The sequence below is a fragment of the Elephantulus edwardii genome, unplaced genomic scaffold (assembly GCF_000299155.1).
Source record: "Elephantulus edwardii isolate Elephantulus edwardi_28Jun2011 unplaced genomic scaffold, EleEdw1.0 scaffold00017, whole genome shotgun sequence".
Classification (NCBI taxonomy): domain Eukaryota; kingdom Metazoa; phylum Chordata; class Mammalia; order Macroscelidea; family Macroscelididae; genus Elephantulus; species Elephantulus edwardii.
In genome coordinates, this window is record NW_006399767.1 from 23,923,818 (window position 1) to 23,944,000 (window position 20,183).

General features: G+C 42.3%; 1 protein-coding gene across 1 annotated transcript; it reads left to right on the forward strand.

The window, feature by feature from the left end:
- The first annotated feature begins 5,488 nt into the window (after window positions 1-5,488).
- LOC102872492 (U1 small nuclear ribonucleoprotein C-like) lies at window positions 5,489-5,968 on the forward strand. The gene has a single exon (XM_006882033.1). The coding sequence runs from the start codon at window positions 5,489-5,491 to the stop codon at window positions 5,966-5,968; it is 480 nt and encodes a 159-aa protein (XP_006882095.1).
- Window positions 5,969-20,183: the final 14,215 nt, after the last annotated feature.

Genomic DNA, 20,183 nt, shown 5'->3' on the forward strand with positions numbered 1-20,183 from the left:
GGAAGAGGGAAAGGAGGATGAGTGGGTAAAATGTGCAACAATGAGTGAAGGAAAATCTAACTTCTCTGTAAATGTTCATTATAATCACAAGTAAAATTTCTTTTAAAACAACAATTGTAGGAGCCCAGAAACAATAGCAAAGTTCAACAGGCCAGCAAACAACAAATGCTGGTGAGGTGTGGAGAGATTGGAACTTTTATTCGCTGCTGGAGGAGATTGTAAAATGGTACAGCCACTATGGGAAACTGTCTGGCACTTTTCTCAAAAAGTTGAAAATAAAAATATCATTTGACCTAGCAATTCCACTGCTGGAAATATATCCTACTCTAAAGAAACCAGAACCACAACTCTAACAGATATATGGACACCCATGTTTATTGCTGTGATAGCAAAAAGATGGAAGCAAACCAAGTTTCCATCAACAAATAAATATATAGAAAAGCTAAGGTACATTCACACAATGGAAGATTACACAGCATTGAAAAACATTACCCAATATTGGGAAGCCTGGAGGACATTATGCTGAGTGAAATATCTCAGTCACAAAAGGACAAACACTGCATAACGCTGTTGTGGTTATGTTCAGTTGAGTCACCTGCGACTCATAGCGACCCTATGTACAACAGCCCTAAACCCTGCTCTATCCTGTGCCAATCTTATTGTCTCTGACATACCTACCCCCATTACCCCAGTCACTGAATCAATTCATCTTATCGAGGGTCTTCCTCTCCTGCTTTGTCCTTCCAACCTCCTAAGCCTGATGTCCACCTCTAAGGACTGGTGTCCCTCCTTGCATCATGTCCAAAGTATGTCAGACAAAGTTTCAGAATCCTTGCCTCCAAGGAGCAGCCTGGTCTCACCCTCTCTAGGACGGACTTATTTGTTCTCCTAGCAGTCCATGATATGTTCAATATTCTTCTCCAGCACAACAGCCCAAAGGCCTCTGTTCTCATTCTATCATTCCTAGTCACTGTCCAGCTTTCTGACACATAGCAAGTAATTGCAAAGACTATGGTCTGGATCAGGTGCATCTTAGTCTCCTGGCTGACATCATTGCTCTTCAGTATTTTGAAGAATTCTCTGACAGATGACTTTCCCAATGCAATTCCTTTTTTTAATTTCCTGGCTGCTGGTGCCAAGAGTGTTGATTGTGGAGCCAATCAAACTGAAGCTGTTAACAATCTCAATCTCTGCACTGCAATCCCAGAGATGTAGGGTTTGAATCCACCAGATGCTCTGCTGGAGAAGGAGGGACAACCTCCTCATGTACTAGTCAGATCCAATTTGACAGTATACATCATCATCATCATCATCATAATTTTAAAATTAAAAAAATAAAACAATCTCTTCATCATCAATCATGATGCGACCAATTGGCCCAGTGGTGAGAATCTTTTCTTTTTTTTTTTCCAGGGTTTTCTTCATTTATTTTTTTAATTAACAATTTTTATTCTGACATAATATTAGGTTCACATGCAGTTGTAAAAAATATTGTAGAGAGAATCTTTTTCTTAATGTTGAGCTTCAATCCATATTGAAGGCCTTGACTTTCTGCAGCAAGAGCTTCAGGTCCTCCTCAGTTTCAGCAAGCAGGATTTTGTCATCTGCATAACACAGATTGTTAATGAGTCTTCCTCCAATCCTGATGCCACATTTCTCCTCCTAGAGCCCAGCCTCCCAGATGATCTGTTCTGCAGAGAAATTGAAAAGGTATGGAGATAGGACACATCCCCGGTGTACACCCTTCCCAATTTTGAACCATGCAGTGTTTCCTTGCTTTGTTCTGATGACTGCCTCTTGGTCCAAATATAGGTTTCACATAAGTACTATCATGTGTTCTGGGATTCCCATTCTTCTCAGAGTCAGCCACAGTTTGTTATGATCTATACAGTCAAATGCCTTGGCATCATCAATGAAACATAGATAGACATTCCTCTGGTACTCTTTTTCAGCCAAGATCCATCTAATATTACCTATAATATCCCTAGTACCACTGCCTCTTCTAAAACCCAGCCTGCACTTCTGCCAGTTCTCTGTTGATGTGCTGTTCCAGTCACTTTTGTATAATTTTCAGCAAAATCTTGCTTGCATGTGATATTAATGATTTGTTTGATAAGTTCCACACTTTGTCAGGTCACCTTTTTCGTAATGGAAACAAATATAGACCTCTTCCAGTCAGTTGGCCAGGTGGTTGTCCTCCAGATTTTTTGTCACAACTTTGTGAACACATCAAAGGCAGCACCTGTTTGTTGAAATATGTCAATTGGTATGCCTTCAATTTCTGGGGCCTTGTTTTTTGCCAATTCTTTCAGAACAGCTTGAACTTCTTCCTTCATCACCACAGGCTCTTGCTCATACATTGTTTCATGAAATTCTTCTGTGTCTGCCAATTCCCTTTGGTATAATGACTCTGTATACTCTTTCCACTGTGACAATGATGTGTCAAATGCGTTAATGGTTGGCTACCCAATGCGGACAGAGAGTGGAGTGGAGCTCCCCATTAAATCAAGCTTGAAAGGAGGAGTGGCATCCACTTCCATAATAGCTTGCCTCTGGAAACCCTATGAAACTGGAGAGAGGATGAAAGCACCCAAGCGTGGAGGACTCTCCTTCATAGGGTCTCTATGAGTCACCTGTGACTTGATGGCACTTAACAACAGCAACAACATATTCTTTCCATCTTCTTTTAATACTTCCTGGATCATTTCACAGTCTGCCCAAAGCATCCTTAAGCATTGCAACTCGATGCTTGAATTTATTCTTCAGTTCCTTCAGCTTAAGAAATGCTGATTGAGTTTGGCTCCTTCGATTTCCTGACTCCAGCTCTTTGCACATTTCATTATAATACTTTACTTTTGCCTTCCCTCACTGCCCTTTGAAATCTTCTGTTCAGCATCTAAATATCTTGATTTCTTCCCTTTGCTTTGGCTTCATAATACCACTTCTAAAATAGGACAGACATGAGGAAATTGGGGAGAGAATGGGGAAAGAGTGGATAGATAATGAAACTTCATTAGAACAGATGAGGGGGGAAATGGAAAGGAATAAATGAGTAGGCATTATATAAATGACAACAATCTGGAATAAGAGGTGCATTGCAGGGTGTGTTGGGGCAGAAGGAAGAAAATGTTCAACAATGGGGGGAAATAAATATTATAAAAGTAAAAATTGTAAGGAGTGGTGGAGTTGGTGTCTAATGATCAGGGTAGATTTCTCTGGGCAAGGAGCCTTTAGTCAACTCTAGAGACAAGAGTGATTTAATGAACAACATGCAAAACAATGCAGCTGATGCAGCTGAGAGCAAGACCCCTGCCCAGCGAGACAGGAAACTCCCCAAGGCCACTAGGACAGGGTGAGCAATGGCTCTTTATAAGGGGTGATGGAGCCCCTGCTCCAGCCTCTCCTTGAGCAAGTTTCCTTCTGCAGGTTGCACAGGACTTGGATGAAGCAATTCCTTGCCCTCAGGGAAGTTCAGGACTTCAGAGTGAGATAGGAACTTCTCTCTGTGTCTGGTTTGTTTTGTTTTGTTTTTTAGATTTTAATGAAAGCTTATAAAGAACTTGGATTTCTATTCATTCATTGTTGCACGTTTTCTTCACTGCTCCCCTTCCTCAGTTTGCTTTTTTTCTTTGGAAAAAAAGTTCTTTTAATGTTATACAGTTCTGCCAACCCCAACCACTTTACTATGCAACTCTTATTCTGAACTCTCGTAATGCCAATAATATCTATTCATATATTCTTTTTATACAGTTCTCTCCCTTGTGTGTTTCAATGCTGTGTGCATTATTTATGCCCTCTTTTCTTAGTTTTCTCCCAATCCCCATATCAGTCCTGTTCTATAACAGCGGCACTATGCAGTATTTGTCTTTTTGTGACAGAGATATTTCACTCAGCATAATGTCCTCCATGGTCACTCATTTTGTAGACTATTTCATTAATTCTTTGTTTTTCAGTGGTGTATAATATTCCACTGTGTGACCATACCAGAGCTTCTCTAGTCATTCGTTTGTTAATGGGCACGTGGGTTGTTTCCAAATCTTTGCTATTGTAAACAAAGCAATAATAAAGATGGGTGTGCATATATCTTCTTGTGTGGCAGTTCTGGTTTCTTTAGGGTATATTCCAAGTAGTGGAATTGCTGGGTCAAATGGTATTTCTATTTCCAACTTTTTGAGAAAGTGCCATACTGCCTTCTATAGTGGTTGCACAATTTTTTATACTCCTACCAACAGTGAATAAAGGTTCCAGTTCCTCCACAACCTCACCAGCATTTGTTGTGAGCTGCTTTGTTGAATTTTGCTGTTCTTACTGGAGTGAGATGATATCTCATAGTGTTTTTATTTGAATCTCTCTTAGAGCTAGGCATTTTGAACATTTCTTCATGTGTTTGTTCATCATCTGAATGTCTTCTTTGGTGAAGTGTCTGTTCCCATCCTGTGTCCATTTTGCAATTGGGTTGTTTACCTTTATCTTGTTGTGGTGCTTGAGTATCCTATAAATTCTAGAAATAAGTCCCTTATCAGACATGTCGTTACCGAATCTCTCCATCTTTTTCTCATTGTGTGTCTCTGTCTGCCTCTTGGGACTTCAAATTTATTTCCAGTGCAGTTTTAAGGCCGCAGCTACAGACCACAGTGGTCTGCTCGAGCCAGATCCTACAGCCTCCTGAGAACCAGTGTGCAGATCTTTCCCTCATTAGTAGCTTGAAACAACTATGCTGGGAGTGTTTACATTATGGGAACTGACAAATGCTACAGAGAAGGATTTTTTCTGGTTGCAGAATAAACCAGCTTGCCAATTTGGTTAAAGAATCACCAGCACGCTTCTCTGAGAAGCCTTCTTTCTTCCCAGATCCATCCCAAAATCTATCACAATATGAAACAACAAGCACTTCAAGTGAATTAGGAAAAGACACCCCTGATCCCTAGCAGTTCCTTTATTGTTTATATAGATATAATATGGTTAGCTATAGTATTAGAGGTAGCACCTACATTGGTAGTCAGTCAAAATGAAGAGAAACAGCTACAAACATCTTTTCACAACTAAAACATAGAATGTATGTAGTGTTAATGTTGGAAACCTAGACGTTGTTAAAAATTAAATGGAACAAATGACCATTGACATTCTAGGCATTAATGAGATGAGATAGACTGGTATTGGCTGCTTTGAATCAATCACATGCTACACTATGGATAGCATAAGAATGCTAAAAATAGAATGAAAAATAGAGGAAGAATGGTGCTGCATTCAGAGTTAAAAAGATAATTTCAGTCTGTATCCTGAAGCAAAATGTTGTAAGTGATGGGATACTATCCATATGCATACAAGGAGACTTGGTAATTCTACTATTATTCAAATATATATACCAACAGCTGAAGCCAAAGAAGAGGAAATTCAAGATTTGCAGTTTGAGACTGACCAAACATGCGATCAAGATGCGTTAATAATTGATGACTGCGAGTTCAGTGAACGGCCTGTGTGGATCAACATGCCTAAGTTTTATTGTGACTACTGCGACACGTACCTCACTCATGACTCGCCATCTGTGAGAAAGACACATTGCAGTGGCAGGAAACACAAAGAGAATGTGAAAGATTACTATCAAAAATGGATGGAAGAACGGGCTCAGAGCCTAATTGACAAAACAACTGCTGCATTTCAACAAGGAAAGATACCTCCTACTCCGTTCTCTGTGCCTCCTCCAGCAGGTGCCATGATCCCACCTCCACCCAGTCTCCCTGGCCCTCCTCGCCCTGGTATGATGCCAGCACCCCATATGGGGGGACCTCCTATGATGCCAATGATGGGTCCTCCTCCTCCTGGGATGATGCCAGTGGGACCTGCTCCTGGAATGAGACCACCCATGGGAAGCCACATGCCAATGATGCCTGGGCCGCCAATGATGAGGCCCCCTGCCTGTCCCATGATGGTGCCCACACGGCCAGGAATGACTCGACCAGACAGATAAGGACAGAGTGCAGCTTCTTTGTATCGGTTTTATATTACTTGTACTACTTCACCAGGAGATCCTGGTGCTGTGACTATGGGTGTTTTCTTAACAGCACAAGGAAGACTTGCTCCCCTTTTCTATCACATAATTGTTTGAGTGACGTAATGGGCAAAGGATTAAAAAAGCAATTTTTGTGTTGTGACATGTGAAAATAAAATTGTGAACTCTTAGCTTAAAAAAATTGATTACTGCAAAAGTTGTAAACAATGGGGAGGGGGAAGTTGGAAACAATGAAGAAGAAATGGTAGTTGGGAAAGTACAGACTTGGTGACAAAAATCAGACCAGAAATAAAATGATGCGAATTCTGTATGCTCAATGATTTGTTCATTGTAAATATCTTTAAAAAAAAATAATACAAAAGGCAATTCCACACATGGATTCCACCTGATAGACTTCACAGGAATCAAAATGGTTACATCTGTATAGGAAATCACTGTAGAAGCTCAACATCAGCAGTCAAAATACATCCTGACTTCAAATTGAGGCTGAAGAAAATGAAAATAAGTCCATATGAACTAAAATATGATCTTGAGTCTATCGCACCTGAGTTTAAAAATCATCCTAAGAATATATTTGAGGCATTGAACACAAATGCCTGACGAATAGATGAGTTGTGGGATGACATCAAGGATATCATTTATGAAGAAAGCAAAAGACAGAAGAGGAAGAAAAAGTCAAAATGGATGTTAAGAAGAGATTCTGAAAATTGTACTAGCATATTAAAAAACCAAAACAAAAGGAGGATATGCTGAAGTAAAAGAATTGAACAGAAGATTTCAATGGGCAGCTCGAGATTACAAAGCAAAATGCTATTATAACTGAATGTTATAATAATATAGAGCTGAAAATGGAGAATAAAAGGAGAAAAACTCACTCAACATTTTCCAAGCTGAAATAACTGAAAAACAAATTCAATCCTCTAAAAAATAAAATTCAAGGCTTGAGTTGTAATACTGAGAGACGCTATGGGCAAAATCTTGAATAATCCAGGAAATATTAAAAAAAATGGAGGGAATACACAGAGTCACTGTACCAAAAAGAATTGTCCAACACTGAAATATTTCTGAAAGTACCATATGATCAAGAGCCAATGATAATGGAGAAAGAAGTTCAAGCTGCACTGAAGGTATTAGCAAAAAATAAGACCCCAGAAATCTATGAGATACCAATCGATATGTTTCAAAGAACACATGTGTCCCTGGACATGCTCAGCAGTATATGCCAGGAAATATGGAAGAGAACTGCCTAACCAACTGACTGTTGTTGTTGTTGTTGTTATGTGCCGTCAAGTCTCCTGCGACTCATAGCGACCCTATGTACAACAGCCCTAAACTCCGCTCTGTCCTGTGCCAATCACACTGTCTCTGACACTCCCATCCCAATTATCCCAGTCACTGAATCAATCCACCTCATAGAGGGCCTTCCTCTCCTGCGCCATCCCTCCACCCTCCCAAGCATGATGTCCCTCTCTAAGGACCTGTCTCTCCTCACTACATGTCCAAAGTAAGTTAGACGGAGCCTCAGAATCCTTGCCTCCAAGGAGCCACCCGGTTTAACCCTCTCCAGGACAAATCTATTTGTTTTCCTAGCAGTCCATGGTATTCTCAATACTCTTCTCCACACCACAGCTCAAAGGCATCAGTTCTCCTTCTATCCTCCTTGGTCATTGTCCAACTCTCTGATGCATAACAGGTGATTGCGAAGACCATGGCCTGTATCAGACGCACCTTAGTCTCCAGAGAGACACCATTGCTCTTCAGTACTTTGGAGAGGTCCCTAACAGCAGACTTTCCCATGGCAATGTGCCTTTTAATTTCCTGACTGCTGGTGCCAAGACTGTTGACTACAGAGCCAAGCAAACGAAAGCTGTGTACAACCTCAGTCTCCACCATCTATCCTGATGCTGCCAATTGGTCCAGTGGTGAGAATCTTTGTCTTCTTGACATTGAGCCTCAATCCATATTGTAGGCTGCAGTCCTTGACACTCTGCAGCAGGCGGTTCTGGTCCTCTTCAGTTTCAGCAAGCAGGGTTGTGTCATCCGCATAATGCAGATTGTTGATAAATCGTCCACCAATCCTGACCCCACATTTCAACTAACTAGAAGAGATTAATCATTCCCAAGAAAGGTGATCTAACAGGATGTGGAAATTACCGAACAATATCATTAATGTCTCATACAAGCAAAATATTGCTGAAGGTGATCCAAAAATGGGAAGAGCACTGACAGAGAACTTCCAGAAGTTCAGGTTGGATTTAGAAGAGGCTTTGGCACCACGGAATCTCAGCTGGTGTCAGATGGATCCTGACTGAAAGTAGAAAGTACCAGAAGAATGTCTATCTATGTTTTATTCACTATGCAAAGGCATTTGAATGTGTGGATTATAACAAATTACGACTAACATTGAGAAAAATGAGGATCCCAGAATACTTAATTGTGCTCATGCAAAACCTATACCTGGATCAAAAGGCTGGTGTCCAAACAAAGCAAGGAACACCGTATGGTTTAAAATCAGAAATTGTGTATGTCAGGGTGGTATTCTCTCTCCATACCTATTCAGTCTGGATGTTGAGCAAATAATTCAGGAAGCTAGACTTTATGAAGAAGACTGTGGCATCAAGATCAAAGGAAGACTCAGCAACATCTTGTGTTATGGAGATAACACAACCTAGCTTGCTGAAAATGAGGAGGACTTGAAGCACTTGCTGCAGAAGATCAAACAGTACAACCTTCAATATGGATTACACCTCTACATCAAGAAAACAAAAGTTCTCACCACTGGACCAATAGGCGACATCATGATAGACGGAGAAAAGATTGAATGTGTCAATGATTTCATCTTACTAGGATTCATAACCAACACACTTGACACCAGCAATCAGGAGGCATACTGCATAGGTAAAGTCTGCAGTCAGGGACCTCTCCAAAATCCTGAAGAGCAACGATGTCAATTTAAAGACTAAGGTGCACCCAATTCAAGCCACGGTCTTCCCAATCACTTTCTATGCATCTGAGAGCTGGACAATGAGTAAGGATTACAGGAAAAGAATTAATGCTGTTGAGCTGTGGTGTTGGAGAAGAGTACTGGATATCCCATGGACTACTGAAACTGCAAATAGGTATGTCTTTAGAAAAGTACAGCCACAGTGCTCCTTAGAGGCAAAGATAATAAAGCTTTGCCTCACATGTTTTGGGCATGTTGTTAGGAGAGACTAACAATAACAACAAACCCTAGAAGGTACTGCCCAGGGTGGGGAGCTTTATTTGGTAAGTGGATTTTGGATTGAATGCCAGTCCCTGCTCCACCCTTGAGCACCCTTGTGTACACCACCTGCACCACCCAAGCAGAGCCCTGGCCCTGCAGGTTCAGATGTGACTGACTCCTGCACTCCCCTGGAGACAGCCTCATTCAAAAGACACAACTATCATTACAGTGCAGTCTGGAGGGAGCAGCAGCCTTGGGTGCCAAGTGTTAAAAGCAGTGAAAAAGCAGCTGCTCCCCTTCCTGGCCCATCAGGGAGGACTTCCTGGGGGAGGTGACAAAATTCTGCAGTGCACTCCAGGCAGAAGAGATCGTTAACCTTGGATCTCCTCACAGTGCCTAGCCTTGATCTGGACAAGTTTTTGGCACTCATGTTTAACTAGCTCCTCCAATGAGTCATGCTGTCCTCTAGAATATGAGATAATTTCTTAGACAACTAAGTTGTTGTTGTTGTTGTTAGGTGTTGCCAAGTCAACTATAACTCATAGCCACCCTGTGAAGACAGATCTGAACTGTGGCCTATCTTGTATCATCCTCACAATTTCTAACACACGCAAGCCCTTTGCTGCAGGCACTGTGTCAATCCACCTGGTTGAAGATCTTCCTCTCCTTCACTGTCCCTCCACCTTTCTGAGCATAATGTCCCTTTCCAAGGAATAGCCTCTCCTGGCAACATGCCCAAAGACAAGGCATCGCCAATGTCAGATAGCTGATTCTTTAAAAATATTAATGTCAAAATGTTAGACTAAGACTGGGGGATTATTTCATATGTTCAAGAGACTAAAGAGAAATAACACCAAATACGAAGTATAATCAAGTGAATTTCTTTTCAGGGAGGGGAAAAAATAGTTTAAGAAGACATTTTGGAATAATTAAAGGAAATTAGAACCTGGCCTATATATTCTATGATATGATATTGGACAATGGAAATTTCCTAGGTAGATAATGTCTTGTCTTGAAGAGACAGGTGAAAGGGCTCAGGATAAAATACATGATGTCTGCAACGGTTCCGTGTGTGTGTGTGTGTGTGTGTGTGTGTGTGTGTGTGTGTGAGAGAGAGAGAGAGAGAGAGAGAATGTGTGTGTGCAAAGTACAGATGGACTCAAATGTTAGCCATCAATACAAGAATCTCACTGTACTATTCTTTCAACCTTCAGTAGGTCCAAAATTTTCTTCATTAACAAACAGGGAGGGAATAGTCATGAATGAAATTGTGCATGCTAAAACAGGGAAGTCCCTGCACTAATCTAACTGCTCTTCCCGCAATATCTCTCATGTCCACCTCACTCCACCTTGCCCCTTGTAAACAATGACACTTCCTTGGGTCACATTGTCCAAACCCCTCAAAAGCCACCATCTAGCTCCATCCACCATACCTCAGAAGTGAATCCCCTTCCCCCATGACCCCAGGACCCTCCACTGGCCAGCTGGGTTTGGCCCGGGGGCTGAGGCCTTATGGCTTGTAACTGAAGGAAGAATCATTGAGACAGTTGCAGGAGAGGGTCGCTCCACCCTTTCGACTGAAGAAGTGGAAACTGAGGCCCAGAAGAGGAACTGACTTGTAGTCACAAGGCTCAGAGTCAGTCAGGCCCTTGTGTCTCCTAGTTCTGTCACTTTCTAGCTGTGTGACCCTGAACATGTCACTTAACACTCTGTGCTTCAGTTTCCCCAATGAACCATGTTGTTATTATTGTTGTTTTTAGGTGCTGTCAAGAGACCCTATAACAGATCTGAACCCTGTCCTATCCCGTTCTACTGGACTATGAGACTAATGCATACTATGCAGAGTTTGCTGCAGGGATTAAATGGGATCATTGACATTCTAATATCACCTCTCACTACCCAGCACATCCCACTCCCCTTTCAGGCTTTATTTTTTTTTCCCCTCCACACACATTGAATAATTTTTCACTCATTTATTTTGTTTTTCATCTTCTCCTGCTGACACAGAAGTGCCATGTGAGTAGGGAGTTTGCTCTTTTGTTGACTGTTGAATCCTCAATGGCCAGATGAGCGACTGGCGTACAAGAGGTATTCAATATTTGTTGCCTTTCTAATTCATGTAGAGCGTTTGTGACTATGCCTGCATCTAAAGACTGCTACATAAATGTAGCAATGACAATGGAGGTGACAATATTGATTAAGGTGCTGTTTCACAAGAGCCTCAAAATATCCTGTTGTTGTTGATTGCCTTCGAATTGAGCACGATTCATAGCGACCCTATGAACTAAAGGCCTGAGGCCCCTCTACAACTATCAACATTTATCAAAGTTCATAGAGTTTCTGGAGGCATGTTGTTTAGGAAGTGGATGCCACTCCTGCTTCCCAGACTGCCAAAAGAACAAATAAGTCTATCTTGGAAGAACTACAAACAGGCTGCTCTTTAGAGGTAGAGGAGGGTGAAATGTCATCTCACATACTTTGAGGGTATTGTCAAGAGAGGCCAGTCCTTGGGGGGGGGGGAGAGGCTTCATGTTGGGAAAGATAGAAGGCCAGTGAAAGAGAGGAAGAGATTGACATAGTGACTGTAACAATAGTGAGCATATCAGAGGTTGTGAGGATGAACATGATAGGGCAAGGCTCAGATCTGTTGTTTATAGTGTCACTATGACTTATAGTCAAGTCAATGGGACCTAATAATTAAAAACAAGTGTAGGTACAAGAAGACAAAGATTCTCACCACTGGACCAATTGGCAGCATCAGGATGGATGGTGAAGAGATTGAAACTGTTCACAGCTTTAATCTACTTGGCTCCATGGTCAACACTCTTGGCACCAGCAGCCAGGAAATAAAAAAAAATGTATTGCAATGGGAAAGTCTGCTGTTAGGGACCTCTCTAAAGTACTCAAGAGCAACGGTGTGTCTCTGGAGACTCAGGTGTGTCTGATACAGGCCATGGTCTTTGCCTTCACTTGTTATGCATCAGAGAGTTGGACAATGACTAGGGAGGATAGAAGGAGAATTGATGCCTTTGAGCTGTGGTGCTGGAGAAGAGTATTGAATGTACCCTGGACTACCAAGTAAACAAATTCATTCTGGAGAGGGTTAAACCAGGCTACTCCTTGGAGGCAAGGATTCTGGGGCTTCATCTGACATACTTTGGACATGTTGTAAGGAGAGACAGGTCCTTGGAGAGGGACATCATGCTTGGGAGGGTGGAGGGACAGCGCAGGAGGGGAATACCCTCTATGAGGTGGATTGATTCAGTGACTGGGGTAATCTGGATGGGTGTGTCAGAGGCAGTGCGATTGGCAGGGTTTAGGGCTGTTGTACATAGGGTCACTATGAGTCGCAAATGACTCGACGGCACATAACAACAACAACAACAACAACAGGTACCATGTATGCCCACTTGACAGATGAAGAAATCATGGAAAGCTCAAAGAAGTAGAGTGGCCTGAGCCACACCATTAGTAGTAGAAATGGAACTAGATGTTACTCAACATGGAGTGGACTTCTCCCAGTGGGCTAGGTGGATCACAGACATCCAGCTAGCTGCTGTGGGAAGGAGAAGAGTCTTGGAGCATGACAGGTGTGGGTAGGCTTAGCAGCACAGCTCCCTACTGACTACACCACCAAACGAAGCAGCAAGATGAAATTCCCTGCACAGCAGGCTCCAGAACCCACACTCTGGGGGAAGGAGTCTGCTCTGAGGCATTCTCCAGGCTGCTGGCTTTATGAGGCTCCTACAAGCAAGAGGACGGAAATAAATTCCCCATGGCTTCATCCTGGATATAGGGAATTCTTTATCTTCTCTTATTGTTATATACTGGTGAGTCACCTGTGACTCATAGAGACCCTGTGTACAAAAGCTCTGAACCCTATTCTATCCTGAGCCAATCTCACTCTGACACACTTGCCCATATTACCCTAGTCACTTTGTCAATCCATCTCATCCAAGGTCTTCCTCTCCTGTGATGACCCTCGCTCTTCCAAGAATGATGTCCTTCTCCAAGGACTGGTCCCTCTGGGCAACATATCCGGTGTCTGTGAGGTAGTGCTTCAAAATCCTTACCTTCAAAGAGCAACTTGACTTCACCTTCTCCAGGACAGACCTATTTGTTCTCTTGGTAGTTCATGGTATGTTCCATACTCTTCTCCAACACCACACTCAAAAGCATTGATTTTTCTCCTGTCACCTTTTTTCATTGTCCAGCTCTCTATTGCACAGTAAATAAATGCAAAAACCATGGCCTTGGTCAGGCACACCTTAGTCTCTCATCTGACATCATTGCTCTTCATACACAAATGTGCAATTTCTGCATATACCAGTTAGTGTCAGTGACTATGTTCTTCATGTTGTGCAATCATTCTCCCCCTCCTTTTCTGAGTTGGTTCCCCTGCCTTAACATAACCTCACCCCCCTCAGGTTCCTATCTGATCTTTCAAGTTGCTGCTGTCAATTTGATCCCACCGAGATAGTTCTTAAAGGAGCATAATGCTCAAGGCAGACATTTTTTACTACTTAAAAGAAACTACTGTTTGCCTTTGAGAAGACTTCAGGGGATATTTTTGGTTTAAGCGTCAAAGTTTCTCTCAGGGTTATAGTTACAAGGGTTCATCTGGGCCCTATGGCTTCAAGAAAGCTGGGGTCAACATGGGACACTCTTCATATATCGTTAGAGAAATTTCTAGCACAGCTGGACCTCCAAAGTCACTTCTTGGCAGTCCTCTGGTCCATCTTATGCGGCATCTTCTGGACCCCTCACTAGCCCCATCTCCCACCACTGCCTCCACCACAGGCCTCTAACACCAGACCTCAGTCTAAGACCATCAATCCTCCTCTCTCAGGAGGGCCAATCAGCAGTCTCTTCCTTGCCTGTCACCAGGTCCGGGGCAGGAAGGTCTTGGAGCCTCATTGAGTCAACAAGTTTCAGAGTAAACTAACAAGCATTGCCTCAAAAGGTAAGTGAAATACTTGTCAGTCAGGGCAAGATACAACCTCACTCCCTCATGTCCTGCAACCACCCTTTCATGGCCTCACAACAAAACCTAAAAATAGCCTGTGCCCCTTTCATAGCCAGATGTGGCCACTCTGAGACAATGGGGCAATTCTTCAGTCAGTCAGTATGCACACACACTCACACAGACTTTCTCTCTCTCTCTCTCCTCAGCCAGCTCCCTCTCAGTCATCACACTCTCACAGGCGGTGGAAATGGGCACCCACTATTCCCAGCACACCTCTGCCACAGTCTCCTCTTTCTCAGTCACAGCACCCCGCAGAGCCCTTCCACACACAGACACCACTCTCCATGTCACTCAGAGCATCCCTCAGTCAGCAGCCAGGGCACCCCTCTGTCAGCTTCCCTTCTCCTCCAACACTTTTCCCTTAGGTGATAATTACTATCCTACACCTTCACAGAAACTCCATTATGGACAGGAACGTCCATACACGCAGCCTCTGCACATTTTCTGAACCCAGGAAATCACACAAAATGTAAAGCAGAAAGGAAAAGCAAACGAATCCATTCCCAGGCATCTATAGGAATCTGCTGTGGGATTAGGTTAGGGGAGTACCCACACCTGCCGACCCTCAGGAAGTGGAGATCCACAAAAAAGAGGGATGAGATTGAATGGGGTCAGCAATGGCGTTATAATATGATACTTGCAGGTGCTTTGCATCTCCCCCAATTCCATCACTCTCACACCGAAGGGTGAGCAGAATTGAGTCTGCTCTTTGCTCCATTTATTTCAACAACAGCAAAGATAACATTAGTCCCGAATTGCTGGAACCAGGTGACTCCAAGAGACTCCCTGGTACTTTTTTGTCATCTACCTTCTCCATTCTCCACTTTACTGATAAACCAGAGACTCTGAAAAAGCAGATGACTTGATCAACGTCACACAGCTACTTAAGGAGAGTTTATCTGTCTCAGTCGGCAGCCCCAACACCCTCCATGAGACCATGCAAAGAGCTCCAAACTTACAAGAAAATGTGGCTCAGCCCTTAGCACTCCCATCACAGGAACAAAATGAGGACCTCTGCTCTCTCTCCATCTTCCCCCAACCATTAAAGGAAACATTACAGCTCAGGGTGGCTCCTACCTCTCACAGGCTCCCAGTCCTGTTTGTTGCCCTGAACCTCCTGGACCTGGTGAAGAGGCAGCTGTTGCCCTCAGGAGCCTTCGAGCTCTGGAACTGTTAACAGCCTGTGTCTTGCTTCATCAGTCTTTCCGCTCCCCAGAGAGCAGATCTCCTTGGTTAATCTATGAGGCTTCCTGTTGAAGAAACCACTTGCTGTCTTGTTACAATCTCTCCTGGCATCCCCAAGGTTTCCTTGCCCTAAAATCTTGGCACTGTAGAACAATGGAGCTTGGAGGAAGGGGGGTCTTTCTAATCAGAGGCTCTGAATGGACATGCTGGGCTGCTCAAAGTCACCCTTATGGGAAAGCTGGAACTGAGACCCAGGTTTCTGATTGCCAGGATAATGGCATATCTTGCTGTAACCAGACTGCGGGTGGATACAGCTGTGGACAAAGCTGAGCATGTGGAATGTCCTGGGTTACTTGCACACTTGGTGAATGGGCCTCAAGTCCTTACTGTGAGACAATATCTTAGAATAACCAAGAGAAAACCAAACCCACTGCTGTCTCATCAGTTCTCACTCATGGATACCATCCATTATCCATTTGGGCTCCAAGGCTGGAAATCCTTATGGGATAAGACTGCCCATCTTTCTCCAAAAGAGTAGGCAGTGGGTTCCTTTTACTTGATAGTCCAACACTTATTGCACTGTGCTATCAGGGCCTTTTTCTTAGAATAGGGGAAGCTTCTGCCTAAATTATCTTTTGGTGTAAGTATTTTATCTGATGAAGTCTCTGGGTGAGGCACGTGGTAAATATACACCACTGCTGACCAAGACATTGGAACTCAAGTCCACCAGGAGGGACCCCAGAAGAAAGATCTAGCAAATGACTTCTGAAAATCAACCATTGTGACACATACAGGGCTATTATGAGTTGGCATCTAACATTCTCTCTCTCTCTCTCTCTCCCCCCCTCCCTCCCTCTCTCCCTCCCCCATGGAAGGAGCTCTGGTGGCTTCATGGTACAGAGCTGTGCTGTCAACCCAAAGGCACACAGTTTAAATCTGCTTCTTCAGAGAAAAATGGACAATCTCTTCTCACGTGAATTAAACTTTCTGGAGGGTCAGCTCTGTGTTCCAGCTTGACAGCACATAACAACACTGTCATTGAGTCACAACTCTCTCATAACTGACTTCTGTTGTATTACTGAAGCTATAAATTGCACAAGGGGAGATTGCCCATGTTTCTCCTACAGATTGGCCCATGGATTCAAACCACAAAAGATGCCTGGCCTTTGGATTAGCAGCGCAGCTCCCTAAACACTACGCTATCAAAGCTCTTTACTACATAGATCTTTTTTAGAAGGTGGGGTAAACTATGGAAAAAATATTCCCTTATTCCAGAAAAAGAACTCATTTCCTCTCTGTGTAAAGAAATTACACAGCTTAATAAGAAAATAATAATGCAATAGAGATATTTGCACCATATATAAGTAGACAAACCGTGGGGTTTAGATAGAGAAAATGTTTACTTTCAATGAGAGTCATAGAAATGAAACTACAATCAAATAGTTTCCAATTGGTAAAACATAGCAAATCATGTTATGATAGAAATAGGCAAACAAATGCTTACACATTGTTACACACATTGTTACAAAGAATACAAACTGGTACAGCTTTTGTAGAAAGTAACATGGCGATCTCTGGCAACATTTAAAATGCCAAAAAGCTTTTGACTCAGTAATTTTCACTTCTAGCTATTTGTCCTAAATATGCAAATAGCTGTGCAACATGACAGTATAAAAGGGTATTCATTACAGCACTGCTTGTAGTAGCTTGGAATGGAAAGTATCCAATTTCCACCCAAATAATCACCAGGAAATTGGATCATTAAGCTCTGATTGATCCATACACTCACTCCATAGATGGGAAAGGAAATGAGGAAGATTCTGGTATGTTGTTAGAGAACAATCTTTAAAATATACATTGTTGAGGGCTGTCTTTCAACAATGGACTAGCTAGCATACTAACAAAGGCACAAATGCCAAAAAACAAAATAAACAAAAGGGACTTCCTAAAAATTAAAAATTCTTATTAATAAAAAAACTTTTAACAAAGAGTAAAAAGACAAGATATCCACTGAGAGAGTATCTATGGAAGCAAAATAGCCATCAAAAAATCTAACTATACTTGCAATAATGAATGAATGGAAATCCAAGTTCTCTATAAACTTTCATTAAACTCTCAATTTAAAAAAAAATCTAACTATATTCTCACCACTGAGCCAATTGGCAGCATCATGATAGGTGATGAAGAGATTGAGATTGTTGACAGCTTCAGTTTGCTTGACTCTACAATCAATACTCTTGGTAGCAGCAGTCAGAAAATTAAAAGACTAATTGCATTGAGAAAGTCTGCTGTCAGAGACCTCTCCAAAGTACTGAAGAGCAACGATGTCAGTCTGGAGACTAAGGTGTGCCTGATACAGGCCATGGATGATCTTTACAATTACTTGCTATGCATCAGAGAGCTGAACAACGACTAGGGATGATAGAAGGAGAATTGATGCCTTTGAGCTATGGTACTGGAGAAGAGCACTGAATATACCGTGGACTGCTAAGAGAACAAACAGGTTTGTCCAGGAGAGAGTGAAGCCAGGCTGCTCCTTGGAAGCAAGGATTCTGATGCTCTGTCTGACATACTTTGAACATGTTGTAAGGCAGGGTCAGTCCTTGGAGAGAGACAGTGCAGAAGAGGAAGACCCTCGATGAGATAGATTGATTCAGTCACTGGGGTAATGGGGATGGGCGTGTAAGAAACAATGGGATTGGTTAGGGATAGAGCAGAGTTTAGGGCTGTTGTACATAGGGTCACTATGAGTTGCAGGCAACTCGACGGCACATTACAACAATAACTCATCTATCTATACACATATATAAAATTCAACAATTTAACAACACAAAGACAAATAATCCAATCATAAAATGAGCAAAGGACTTGAATAGACATTTCGCCAAAGAAGGTATTTTTAAAAAATTTTCATTAAAATTAATAAAAAAATGATAAAAATATTTTTCATTGATTTTCATACAGTAATTGGTTTACATTGTTGGTGTAACTTGTTTTGTTTTATATTTTATTGGGAAAAACATATTGGGGGTACAAGGAGGTGAGGGATGGGGGCAGAAGGGTGAGGATGGGCCAGGATGCAGTTGCAGAGCTGCACAGTTTGGTCGGTGGGGGGAGCAGGTGAAGGAAATGATGACAGTCCAGTGGGGACCAGATGCAACAGCCAAACACATAATAACATGCTCACTGTCATTAACTATACAAATGTTCCAAATGAAAACCAGAATGAGATACAATTGCTTTCTCATAAGGATGGTTAAGTATTTAAAAAAAAGGCAAAGAAAGAAAATATGCTATGTGACAATTATGTAAGGAAATTGGAAATCTTACCCATTGCTGGTGAGAATGTAAAACAGTGCAGCCATTATGGAAAACAATGTGGTCATTCCTCAAAATACGAAAGTCAGGCTATCATATAACCAAGCAATTCTGCTCCCATGGACTTAGACAAAGGAGTTTAAAGCAGAAACTCAGATGCTTTTCTGCCAGTGTTCATTGAAGCACCATTTGTTATTGTTGTTATGTGCCATCAAGTCGCTTGCAACTCCTAGCAACCTAAACGTAAAAGAGCCCTAAACGCCATTCTACCATGTGCCAACCTCGCCTTTCAATAACCAAAGGGTGGGAACAATCTAAATACACATCAACAGAGGAACAGATTAAAAAAAAATTGTGGTGCATACACACACTAGAACACTATCAACCAGCAAGAGAAAAGAAATCTTGATACAGGCTATAGTGTGAATGGAGCTTGAAGACATGCCCAGCAAAATAAGTCCATCATAAAGATAGTAATATCCTACAACTTGACCTACATAAAATGATAAAGAAAGGCAAATGTGTGGAGACCAAAGTTTATTAGTAGTTACTGGGGTAGGAGAGAGAGGGAAAAGGAGGCTTAATGATGATAGAAATAGCACAAAAAAGGGTCAGTCAGGTAATTATTACACATTCAGGTAATTATTGTTAAGTGCTGTCCATAAGTTGTACACCTATAGAAAGTTAAATTGGCAAATATTGGGTGACTGATAGAATTACAGTAACAGCAAAGAGAGAGCCAGAGTAGCTGCTGAGACTACTTAGGCAAAACCAAACACCTCAGGGGTTGGTTCTGTGGTTTGATGGTTTAGGGTCCTGGTTTCATGGACCAGCCTGGGTAGTAAACACAGTAGCTCCCTGATTAAAACAAGCTTGGAAGCAGGAGTGGCATCCACTTCTGTAATAGCTTGCCTCCGGAAACCCTATGAACTTGGAGAAAGGATGAAAGTCACACAAGTGTTGAGCACTTTCGTTCATAGGGTTGCTATGAGTCGTCTATGACTCGACTGCACTTAACAACAACAACAACAACAATGTGCTTAGTGCTTCTGTGCTACTCCTAGTTCATTGTGTAGTGTCTGGGGTCCTAAAACCTTACAGGTGACCTTCCAAGGCACTTGGTTGGTTTTATTTGCCTGGAGGGAAAAAAGTCAAGAAAAGGGAAGAGTGTATGGAATGTGTGCCTAACAACCTCCATAATCAAACATCTCCTCGGCCACAGGGTCAGAACTGGAGGGTGCGCGGTTACCATTACAGAACATTTAATAGAGGAAACCTGATCAAAAGGGGGAAATGCAGAACATCATTTCAACCTTTCCATAATGTCAGACTGTCTAGAGCATTAGAGGGGTGGGTGAACCCCTGAAACTCTTGCCCTGGCATAATCTTTAAAATGAAAGCAAAAATATCCTCTTGACAAAGAGATGAAATCAATTAGG